General features: G+C 39.9%; 1 protein-coding gene across 5 annotated transcripts in view; it reads right to left on the reverse strand.

Moving 5' to 3' along the window:
* GLRA2 (glycine receptor alpha 2) overlaps positions 1-12,516 on the reverse strand; it is a 169,320-nt gene that overhangs the window by 133,810 nt on the left and 22,994 nt on the right. For 2 of the 5 annotated variants that reach the window (XM_032795938.2, XM_032795936.2), the window contains exon 3: positions 4,640-4,707. In XM_032795938.2, the coding sequence (XP_032651829.1) occupies positions 4,640-4,707 (68 nt within the window). Of the gene's footprint in view, positions 1-4,477; positions 4,546-4,639; positions 4,708-12,516 lie in introns of all 5 variants that reach the window. The other 3 variants (XM_032795939.2, XM_032795937.2, XM_032795942.2) reach the window with 3 other exon arrangements.

The following is a 12,516-nucleotide window of genomic DNA, read 5'->3' on the forward strand; positions in this document are numbered from 1 at the left end:
TCTATAAACTGCTCTTAGCTTCTCCAAGGGCAATAGCTAAAAAACCCTGGTCATTAGCTACAATGAACAACTGAATTCTCTGGCAGTGTTGCTCAACTTGAGAAAGATTACTCATCTATGACATTTAATCACTGCTATTGCGTGCTAAGGTTTTACTGATTAATTCTGCACGTGTAAAAGCATTCAAAATAGTTATGTCAGCTGACTAACTTCATCCCCGCTGTATCTCTGCTTTCTTTAGTGGAGTTACATGAAGGATGAGTTGGCCCACTCTTCGTAACATAAGGCCTGATGCAAAGTGAAGACAATGAAAAAACTCCCATTAACATAAAAAGGCATTGTATCAGGCCTTTTGTTATCTACAACTGTTCTGGCATAATGTACATCATCCTCACAGGGAAGAAAACAATTTCCTTTGGAATAAAAAAAAAAAAGTGATACCGTCCCATTTGTGTATTACAATTCAGAAGAATTAACAAGGCTGCATTTTGTCTCTATGGATCATTTCATAGAATTGAGAGTGAAAACACAGCAGAACTGCAAGTTGTGTTTTATAAACTGAATTTTTTTTAAATAAATATTTTTCATAAATGCATACCGCAAACTGTATTCATACCATTACAAATAAAACAAAACCCCAAAGCTAAGGAATTTCAGTAAATAAAGGTAGTAAATAAGTAAGGTGGAATTTTCAAAAGTCCTTAGCATTGATTTAACTCTGCTCCCACTGAAATTATCAATAAAACTCCCACTGATTTCAAAGGGAGTGGAGCTGGACTAATATGGAAGGTTTTTTTAAGAAAAGCCCACCAACAAAATACAAAATTAACTTCAGTTTCCCACAAACCTTTCATCATTAGTACAAAGGTATCAAACTATGCAGTCATTTCAAAACCGCTGCTGGCTGTGAATGCAGAACTGTTACCCTTTAAGGACAAAGGGCCCATTCCATTAGTCTACTCAGGGTCAAATTGTTCTCATGCATTCAGATCAGTAAACTTGTGCATACCACATGAAATTCACCCCTCTGCAAGGGGCTTTCACAAGGTATATCCACCACTTAAGTTCCATGTAAACCTTCAAAAGAGGACTTGAGTAGGACTAAAGTGAGGCAAGGGACTTATGCTGGCCTACAGAGTTGAATTTCACTCCTGTATCCGTCCTACTGAGAAGTCAGAAACAATGCCTGTTGGTGTTAATAAGAATTTTGCATGAGCAAATACTGCAGAATTGGTCCCCAAATCGTGCCTTTCTCCCAGTGAGCTCACCTGAGAGCCAAATTTGGTCCCCAAAGGTTTTCAATATGCCTCTTCCAAGCAATGTTCTGAAAATATCCCCTTTAGTACTTAAAACCTAAGCACTTTTAAGCATTTTGGTCCTCTGAGACATAAGCATCTTCTTTTGATTTTCAATCTAATGTAAACCTACTTACAATTTTTTTATTTTAGTTTTATGTCAAAATCATCAAGAGCATTTGACGGGAACAAAATGCATTCTTGATAGCAAAAAAAGCCTTCATTATTTATCACAAGGGATGTAAAACTTTTTAGCACATAATTAAATTTACTTTGGAAAGCGAAGTAGATGAGTAGTAATTGATGCCTGCCTCTAGGAACATTTTGAAAACATACTCTAAACTAGTCATTAATGCAGTAACAGTATTAGGAAAATCAATATCAAATGGCTGAACAGCACCCACTTTAACAGAACTCATTCAACACTGTCTGCAGATATTATGAATAAAGCAAAACAAGGAAGCCAACAGTCTTTGTTTTCATTGACTTGAGTGTTTAGCTTTTTTCAGCAGAATGTGTTAATGAACATTGAAAAGGTGCACATTAACATATTTGATAGATAATAAAATGCAATGAGGGGATTTAATCAAAGCAATGAAGGAGTCTAATTAATGCAATCAGCATTAGGTCGTGCAAATATTTTCATTGAATGCCATCCTGTGAAGCCAGTGACGTGCAGGATTTTTGCTGCGTAATGCTGTGCCTCTCTCTCTCTGTGCTAAGACCTACAGAAAAATGTGTGTCTGAATGCAAAACCATGGCTATGTGCATAGAACTTTCTTCTCAGAATCCTTTAGATTTAGGAAATCTTACCAAGACTTTAAGGATACTGAAAATAAAGTCTGTTGATTGTTATAAATTATGTGGCATTCTGATTTTTCCCCTCCCTCTCAGTTTCAATGTTGTTTTGATTTTCTTGTCAAGGTCATTGTAAAAGACTATGCATAAATACTGTAAGTCAATGCTTTTCAACCTTTTTCATTTGCGGACCCCTAAAAAATTTCAAAAGGAGTTGCAGTGTCCTTTGGAAATTCAACCTGTGGTCCCTCACCATAGAAGTCCTACACTGAAAACTGACTGAACAGAATTCAGCTATAAATGTTGCACGGGCTTGACATGGCATTTGATGCAGTGTGAGAAACTGTGGGTTTCTATGGTAACAACAACACTTCCAGGTTTTGACCTTTAGATGGGGGTATTCACATACTTTTGATTGATCAGAAAAATGAAATGCCTTTTCTGGGATCTGAAACTTTATTTTCACTGTCACCTTTTGTGGCCCTCTTAGACATAGTTTGTGGATCTCCAGGCTCCGTGGACCACAGGTTGAAAACCGCTGCTGTAAGTTATAACGTATACTGCCTCCACTCTGCTGTATTCCCTTATTGTTTATACTGGGGCCACTCTCTTTCCATATTATGTTAGAAAGTTACCTAGTTTGTTAAAAATGCAATTAATTGATTCTTTAGTGAAAAGTTAGTTAGAGGTTTTTCAAAAGCACCAAAGAATTTAGGAGAATAAGTCCCACTCATTTCTGTAGGACTTGAGCTCCTAAATCTCTTCAGTGCTTTTTAAAATTTAAAATGATGGCATAATTTAAATAAATATTTAAATCAGGTATCTATTAACTAGCTAAGATACACACATGTTCTTTCAGAATGCAAACATTTCAGGGTAACATTTATAACCATATTATTTAAAATCTGTGCTTGATTTGCCATGTCTTTTTATAGATAATGTGCTTGATGTTGATTATAGAGGTTTGATCCTGCCAAGTGCTGAGAAATCTCTACTGTATTTGACTTTAGCAGGTCTATAAGGCACTCAGCAGCATAAGATGCAGCCACAAGGGGACTAAACAAAACAATGTCAGAATTGCTGTGTGATTACTTCAGAATAGCTCACAGCTCTTCCTTTAAAGTGATGCACAGGAATCTCACTGGATTTTGTTGTGGAATGAGGCATATTCTCATTTCAATGAGGTTGTGAATACACCTGATTTTTAGGTAGGAGGGGGCAGAGGAAGGTTACATCTGAATCCAAATTGCAATATATAGCTAGTCCTTATCTATAGTAGACTGAACTAAATCCCTGGATCTAAATACTTCAGAATTTTCAAGTATTCAAAATATGAATCCATTCTGTGGTGCCAACCCATTTCTAGTTTCTGTAGTGGTTTGAAAACTTAAAATACTATGGACAAGACTCCACCACCTTCAGTCACCATAGCTTGGCTCCATGTATAGTCCCATCAAAGTCTATAGTCCTGTTTGTAGCATAAGAATCTGTGACTGGAAGGATGGTTGAATGCTACCTGTCAGGAGCGCTATGCTATTTTTAAAAAAGTCCCTTCAGCATTAACAGGAATTATGAACACTAGAAGGGAGCATGTGCACCAAAAGTTTTTCTCTTTTTAAATTATAATAGAGATTATGAATCTCAGCACTTCAGGTTCACAAGGATTTGTGGGGAATCTTTTCTTTGAACCTAATTGTATAGATTAACATCCACTCAGTTTTGCTTTGAGTTGTCAGGTTCAAATAAAAGCAAAGACTCAAAGCAAATCTGGGAGAAAATTGTCTCAGCCTACCTGATGTTGGGTTGAGTTTTTCCTGGTTTCAATCTGAAAACCATAAATAGTCCAAATTCACTTAAACCTAGTTAAGATTGCCCCATAGGTTCACACATGTTTTGGTGAAATGGTCAAAGTTTCCCATCTGTAACAAAACCTGAAGTCAGAAGAGTTGTATCTGGTTCATTTGAGTTTCATTACTGAAATGTCACACAACTCTAATTTATAGCCCTGGAGATTACTAAAATATGTAAAGCTCTAATTGTAGCATTATCATGCAAATATGAGACAGAGCCATCAGACATTTGTCTTAGAGTTAAGCTTGATTTCCATGTGTATATCCAGGGTTTACATTTATTTAAGTCATAACCATACTTTTTTTACTCCTTTGACTAAGTATTTATTATTTAGAGCACTGTTTATGACAAAAAAAGCAAACACCAACAGCAGCTATTCCTAACCTTTAGCACTATGGTATGTAGTTTATTGTATTTTAATACTATAGGTACATTCTTAGTAGGCACTCAGTATCTATCCCCCATATAATAGCACCATTCTATACCACATCCTACTCCTTCACAAGATGGCTTCAATGTTCAGTCCCACTCACCATTGTAGTTTCTGCTATTGAACCAAAGCTGTTGATAAATATGTTGCAGGTAACATTTACAGGAGGACCTGCAAGTTGAACAATAAATAGAAAAATTGACAGGCTCTGTTCATGACATATCAAGTATTATTGTTTTCTTGCCAGTGGCACCATAACACTTACCATTGTGGTTTCTGTGACTGATCCAAAACTGTTGATAAAAATATTGCAAGTAACGTTTACTGGAGGACCTGTGGAATGCAATAAAAATGTTGCAATATACAGTGAAGCAAAAGCACAGATCCATCGACATCTGTACAGACTGGTACAGATGTGGATGAAACTAAGTAGAAAAGTGCAATTTCACAGTCAAAGTCATGTGCATGTCCATCAAAGAAACAATATCACCATAACTACTTTGATTAGACTGGTTTTGTCAGAAAATAGTTTTACTTTTTTCATGTAAGGATTTATGAAAACTGTTCGATTGACAGCATTAGACACAAAACTTCTTTGTTGATCCACCAAACCAGAACAACACAGGCAGTGGCATAGTAATCTTCCCACATTGCCCCACATCTCAGCACAGCGATGAAGAGACCATCTCTGGCAGTTCAGTCATCGTGCCTATTCCATTCAGTCCTCGGCCTTTCTGCTGAGACTTCCAACAAGGGTAACTATTAATGTAGACTCCTGTCCATTAAAAACAGGATTCAGACAACCAACTCTTTTCACATCAGACACCAAGATGCCTCTTAAGCATAACAATGTTTGGTCACTACCCATCTTGACTAGGCACAGCTTTTGGTAGACAGCAACACTATATTTCCTCTGTCCCCAGCTCTAACCTTCCTCATTATTTAAGAATCACTGAAGTGTAAAAACATGAAGGAAGTCTAAATGATATTTAATTTTTAACTACTAGCCCTTTTGCTATGATGTAACAAAGAGGTGGTTTTAAATGAATTCCTAATCAATCAGATTGGACTAAGGCTAGATGATTTAATTCAGGCAGTGGCAGATTTCACATATGCAGCAAATATTACATAATTTTTTTTCTATTTTCCCATTACCAATATTTTAATCTTAAAATTTTCCTGATATTTAAAAATTCTGTGTTTCGCATTTGCATTTTTATGAAAGCCATAGAATATTTGTAAAAGTAAAAAGTAACATTCCTTTGGAGGTGTTTAAAAGTGCAGTTCAATGGAGTCCAGCAATCTTAGTTTTATTAACAAAAGGTTTTTGCGCAAATTTCTCTTTTGTCTTGGAACAAATACCAGACTACAAGCTACTGCAAATGAAGTGCTTCATTGTTTTCTTTTTCTCATCAGAGGTGTAGTTTTTAACAGCATTTCCTTTTCTTCCCTTCTCCTAAGTTTCAGTCTAGTAAACCCAACATTTTGTTCATTTCATATCTTCACACTGAAGGCATTCATTCATTGGCCAACAATTTCTGTATATCTAAATATTGCCAATGCATCCACTCTCCTTTTCTGCAAGTTCACCTTGCTATCTTGAAATAATTCCAATATATCAATGAGGCATGAATTTGTTGTTCCTTATTTGCATTTATTTATAGATCCATCATATGATTTATAATTGGTGCTTTACAGACAAAAAAGGCATTTGCCAAATAAACTTAGACTCTATGGCCCCAGTCCTGCAACATTCATAAGGTGAGATAGGTGGCTGCACCTGCAGAGAGCCCCAGTGAAGTCAGTCTGTTTGCACAGTGTAAACAGGGGCCCAGTTAAATAATGTACAGGGAAAGAATAGGAGATACATGTAATAAAAAAGCAAAATGACTCAGCAGGCCAGTTTGGCACACATCTTAATTCCCTCTGTTTTTTTCCTTCTGAAGATTTTTTTTTGGTTGGTTTTGTTAGTAGTTCACAGAGGGTGTGGGGGATAATCGTTTGTTGGCCTTGAAGGGGAAGTGTGGCTTTAAGGAAAGCGTGTTCACAACACTTCTAATTTAAAAAAGTTTCATACACTTGCATCCCTTCTTCAAGATTTTCTCATCTAATAGTGCATTGGGAATTACATTAGCAAAAACTCTTCAACTGCACATGAGGTTTCAGAGCCTGTTCCAAACCCATAAGGGTCTGTTCCAAAACCCACAAGCTTTCACTTGATTTGACTACTCAAATCCCTACTTCTAAAAACCAAGCAAAACTGGATGTTAAATCAAGTCCTCTGTTTTGATATGCAGCTAATCCTTTCAAGTATTATTACATTATTTTTGGCTACTTTTTAGTCTTCTGGAATGGGATAAACCATGGCTGAGTGCGCAACCATACTCCAAAGTTTTGATATTCTGCTGACTGGATTACCTATACATTTTGGATCCATATAAGAGCTAGGTATTATTATGATTATTTAAAATTAAAAAAAAAATCTTCATCCTGGTTTCTGAATGGCGTTAGCCCCAAAAAAGGATAGCTGAAGTGGGAACTGCTTGTCTGCCAGATAGCTAGGGTTTCGTAGTATTTACGATCCCATCATCTCCCCATCAGGCCTAAGCCTACTGCCAGCTAATCAGACTTCCTAGTGTGCAGCCTTCTAAAAGAGGCCTGGTGCTTTAAAGTGCAGCACACCTCTTGTAACTAGAGGCTACTTAGTACCTCACAGAATATTTTCCTGAATCGAGCCCTCAGTATCCCAGAGATAATTCTCCAGAGTTGGCTGAGCCATGCTTTTTTGACAGTTCCCATATTTATGATATGTAGCTGTGGACTTTCCTCTCTCTGAGTAGCATGTAAGCCTCTCCCTGCTAGCTGTTAGAGGGGGGTCTGTACACTTCATCATTCAGGAGTACTGCTGAATTGAATTAAGTGTGCATAGATTTGTCTGCTGAGGCTTTTCCAGTTGTTAACTTTGCTTTTGTCAGTGGCCTTTGATGCACATTCTCTAGTGCTGGTGTCTTATGTTGTATGCCTCATTTACTAGATATGGTCATTTCTAGATTTATCTTTTCTCCTTGCCCTGGAGATTTTTTTTCACTTTCATCCAAACTCTGTACTTTCTAGTGTTCAGTCTGCACATGGTGACTTTTTTCTTCGGTGAATCAGATTCTCTTTAACTACAATGTCAATGGTGTTGTCATTATATGAGAGAGATAAAACAATTCCTAGGTGTCTGACAATTTTCCTTGGACATTTATTTGGGCAAAGGGGTATATAAGGAAAGAATAATTATTGAAAATCAAAGAATGCAATACAGGCACAGCACAGGAACTGGGGGGTGGGGGGAGTGGAAAGATGCGTAGCACAATCAGAGATAGAGAAGGAAAAACACTTCTTTTCACAAACACACAAAATAAAAGTGAAAATCCTAACAGCCTGAGTGAAGAATGACAAGCATATTCAGGGCCTACCTTGAGGTCACAACTCATTGTAAACTCTCTCGTTAGGCCTAGAGTCTCCCTCGATCTATGTGCTCTCACAGGGAAGTAAGAACACCACTAATCGCCCAGTGTGGGATTCCCACTTCTTGGGTCTGGACATAGAGGAATAAGAGAGTGCTACTGCTAAGCACCCATTATTACCCCCACCTGGAGCAGGTGGACAGGGAATGGATAGGGGATGAGCAGAGCCTTGACTCCAGTCACCAATATGCCAGTAAGCACAGCCGAGCTGGCCTGGGGAACTCTGCAGTTTGCAGGTGATACAGAACAGCACAGCCGAGCTGGTCTGGGGAACTCTGCAGTTTGCAGGTGATACAGAACAGCAGCAAATTACTCCCTCCATCTCCCAAAGCAAGGGAGAAGTAAGGTGGTAACTAGGCTGCCGAAAGGTGCCAGTTTTGAGGTGCAGGGCCTTCCTGAAGTGATGCGATTTACACCCCATTTGCTCAGGGATATACTTAAAGGCATAATCAAGCCCTATACCAGACAAACTCACATTGAAATCAGTGAGTTTGCCTAAGGACCAGGTGAAAAACTGAGAGCCAGATTGTAGCTGGCCTTTATGGAGATGCAGAGGGGAAGAGTGGGGAAATCAAGGAGCCTTCTTCCTATGCTGCATGGCCCATGTAAATTGCAGTGCCTATGCTCAGAAGAATGCAGGCTCTGCTTATTGCCTGCACTCCACAGGGGTCTAATGCTCCCCAGCAGGGGTGAGAAGAAAGTCTGGCCAGAGCACCACCTCTTCGCCACACCAGCCTGCAGGAGTGAGACTGTTGAAACGAGAAGAGTAGCCAGGACAACATATATTGATTTTAGTTGCCACGAGCTTTGAACAAATACCACTTCTTCTTCCATCTAAACAGAGACACCTAGCTGGAGTGCTAAGTGTGAGCGAAGAAGGAGCAACACATCACTCACAAGAGGCAAGAAGTAGGGGGAACTACATGCACATGTGGTCCCCTGAATGCTTACTTGTAAGTGTGACATTGCTCACCAAAGAGTAATGTACTTTGTTTACTCTGATGTCTTTTTCGAGTGCATCATGCTGTTTCCCTAAGTATGATAGTGCCTAATAAAATTAGAAATCCCTTTCCTTTAGGGTCTATTTAGAAACATTCTCCATAGTGCAATATATTGTAACCATTAATACTCTTAAATCTCTTTTGTTCTTCATTGATGACAATTTCAGCCATTAAGCACAAAAAAGGACAAAGATCTCTGGGACCTCTGAAATGCAATAATTGCAACGTATTTTACGAGGATCTAATTTGCTGGAACAAACAAATAGAGCCAAAATTATTATTCTGCTTCATCAAGCTAAAGCCAATATCATCTTTAAGTGCCTTCCTCTTTACAATAGCTTAGTTAACTGAACACATTGTGTCTGGTATCATCTGACTATGACAACGCACAATTCTGGGCATCTGCTGTAGCACTGAGACTATGAAATTGCATTTTGTGGAACTGATATACGTATATCAACAACAGAATAAACTTATTCCGCCAAGCCCAGGGGTGGGCAAACTACGGCCCGAAGGCCGAATCTGGCCTGCAAGCCGTTTTAAGCCAGCCTGCAAGCTGCACCATGCAGCTCAGTACCACTCCGGAGCTCCGGCCAGGGTGCTGGCTTGGGGCACACCACGTGGCTCCAGGAACCTGCAGCATGGCCCCGCTCCGGCTCCTACATGCTCCAGTGGAAGCTGCAATGGGAGTGCCTGCAGGGGGGGCAGTGCACAGAGCCACCTAGCCGCACCTCCGCATAGGAGTCAGAACAAGGACATGATGCTGCTTCCAGGAGCTGCTTGAGGTAAGCGTCACTCTGAGCCTGCACCCCCTGAGCATCTCTCCACATCCCAAACCTTTGCCCCAGACCTCATCTCCCTCTCGTTCTCCAAACCCCTCGATCCCAGCCTGGAGCACTCTCCTGCACCCCAAACTTCTCATCTCCAGCCCCACCCCAAAGCCCACATCCCCTCCTGCACTCCAATCCCAATTTTGTGAGCATTCATGGCCCACCATACAATTTCTATTCCCCGATGTGGCCCTTGGGCCAAAAAGTTTGCCCACCCCTGACTTAGCAGGGGCAAGATTAGAAAGACAAAGGCACAAAATGAGCTCAAATTAGCTGCAGGAATAAAGGGAAACAGAAGACTTTTTATCAATACATTAGAAGCAAGAGGAAGACCAAGGACAGGGTAGGCCCCCTGTTCGGTGAGGAGGGAGAAACAGTAACAGGAAACTTGGAAATGGCAGAGATGGTTAATGACTTCTTTATTTCAGTCGTCACCGAGAAGTCTGAAGGAATGCCTAACATAGTGAATGCTGATGGGAAGGGGGTAGGTTTAGAAGATAAAATAAAAAAAAAGAGCAAGTTAAAAATCACTTAGAAAAGTTAGATGCCTGCAAGTCTTCAGGGCCTGATGAAATGCTTCCTAGAATACTCAAGGAGCTAATAAAGGAGGTATCTGAGCCTCCAGCTATTATCTTTGGAAAATCATGGGAGACAGGAGAGATTCCAGAAGACTGGAAAAGGGCAAATATAGTGCCCATCTATAAAAAAGGGAAATAAAAACAACCCAAGCCAACTATCAAACCACTTAGTTTAACTCTTGTGCCAGGGGAAGATAATGGAGCAGTAATTAAGGAACATCATCTGCAAAACACTTGGAAGGTGGTAAGGTGATAGGGATAGCCAGCATAGATTGTAAAGAGGACGTCCTTGTCAAACCTATCGATAGCTTTCTTGATAGGATATACGAGTCTTGTGGATAACGGGAGAAGCAGTGGATGTGCTATACCTAGAATTTAGTAAGGCATTTGATACGTCTCACATGATATTCTTATGCAATAAACTAGGCAGAGTACACTAGATAGGGCTACTATAAGGTGGGGTGCATAACTGGCTGGATAACCATACTCAGAGAGTAGTTATTAATGGTTCCCAATCCTGTTGGAAAGGTATAACAAGTGGGGTTCCACAGGGATCTGTTTTGGGACTGGGTCTGTTCAATATCTTCATCAACAACTTAGATACTGGCATAGAAAGTACACTTATTAAGTTTTCAGGTGATATCAAACTGGGAGGGATTGCAACTGTTTTGGAGGATAGGGTCATAATTCAAAATGATCTGGACAAGTAGGAGAAATGGTCTGAGGTAAACAGGAAGAAGTTTAACGAAGACAAATGCTAAGTGCTCCACCACCACTTCCAGCAGCTCCCATTGGCCCAGAGCAGTCATCTGCGGCCAGTGGGACCTGTGATCGGCTGGACTTGCGGACAGGGTAGGTAAACATACCGACCCGACCCGCCAGGGGCTTTCCCTACACAAGCGGCAAACCCTGTTTGAGAACCCTTGTCTTATGCCTATATGTCAGGAGTCAGAACACCTCCTGCTGCTCTCTCTGTGCCACTGCTGCTCCATGCTGCTCCTAACAAAGGGGTTTATGTAAATTACTCATCTCTCCCTTTACTGGCACTGTGTTAATACAGAGCCTGAATCTGTCACTTTTAGTCATGCTGACCAAAGCCTTGCTCTGCAAGAAGTTCTGCTGAAATCACTAAGTGTAGTAGAATCAGACCCTTCTGATTCTGAGCGTGTTTTATGTGGTGTGTATAAAATGTATCCTTATACTTGGTAAAAAAATCTGTTTTGACATTATGGTGCGATGGCAGCTTACTGCTTTATCAATGTGGCCCTTTTTCCATCTTCTGTGATTTTTTTAAAGTTTTTGCCAATTCTCTGTTTTTTAACTTCACAGCTCAGAGGTAGGGTTGATGTGTTCCTAGTAGAAGTGTTCATCATCTGAGAAATTATGTCCTGTGTTTATCCTACAGAACTGAGGAAAAACAGGGTTGGTAGCTCGAATTGAAGTCTGGCTTATTGTTAGAGCTGAATCCTGGTTCAGCAGTTGACTGTATGCAAATTGTACTTGTTAGGACCCAGGGATGGTAAACTGGTTCAGAAGCTGAATGGTTGGATCAATGTGCTGTGGGAGTGTTTGGGGGAAGGATTTGGCAAATGGAAGATCAAGCTGCTAGATGGTTTGGGTTGCATGGTGTTGGTTTGAGTAGTTTGGTGTGATACTACTGTTGTTTTATATATTGTCCTTGTACTGAATGCATGCACTGTCAGTGTGTGAGTCCAGTTCCCGCTAAACCCAATTGGAGACTTTCCAGTGACTTCACCTGGAGCTGGATCCCCACTGTGATCATTGCAGCCAATCAGATAAGCAGGGTAAATGTAAGATAAAATATTCATGACTTCCTTGGCACTTTTGCCTTTCTTCCCCATGACAATCCATAATTTTTGACATACTGCACCACAATTTAGGTACGTCCTTATTTATCTGAGAGGCATTTCAATTTTTACTTACATTTCAATTTGTAGATCGTGTGCCTAATATCCTTTGCCTATGCAGATCAACAATAAAAAATTACACACGTACACAAAATCAATCAGTCAATCTATCAATCTAAATAAACATAATGGGCAATAGTAACAGAACTCTTTTCCTCACTCAAAGGTTAACATGTGTCCTGCCTTTGATTGACCCCAGGAAAAAACCTGAGCAAATATACAGCCTTGCAACATATACCCTCAATGTCAATAGACTCAGACTGTCAGACCAAAGAGATGCAAATTCCAGAGTT

The sequence above is a fragment of the Chelonoidis abingdonii genome, chromosome 1 (assembly GCF_003597395.2).
Source record: "Chelonoidis abingdonii isolate Lonesome George chromosome 1, CheloAbing_2.0, whole genome shotgun sequence".
Classification (NCBI taxonomy): Eukaryota; Metazoa; Chordata; order Testudines; family Testudinidae; genus Chelonoidis; species Chelonoidis abingdonii.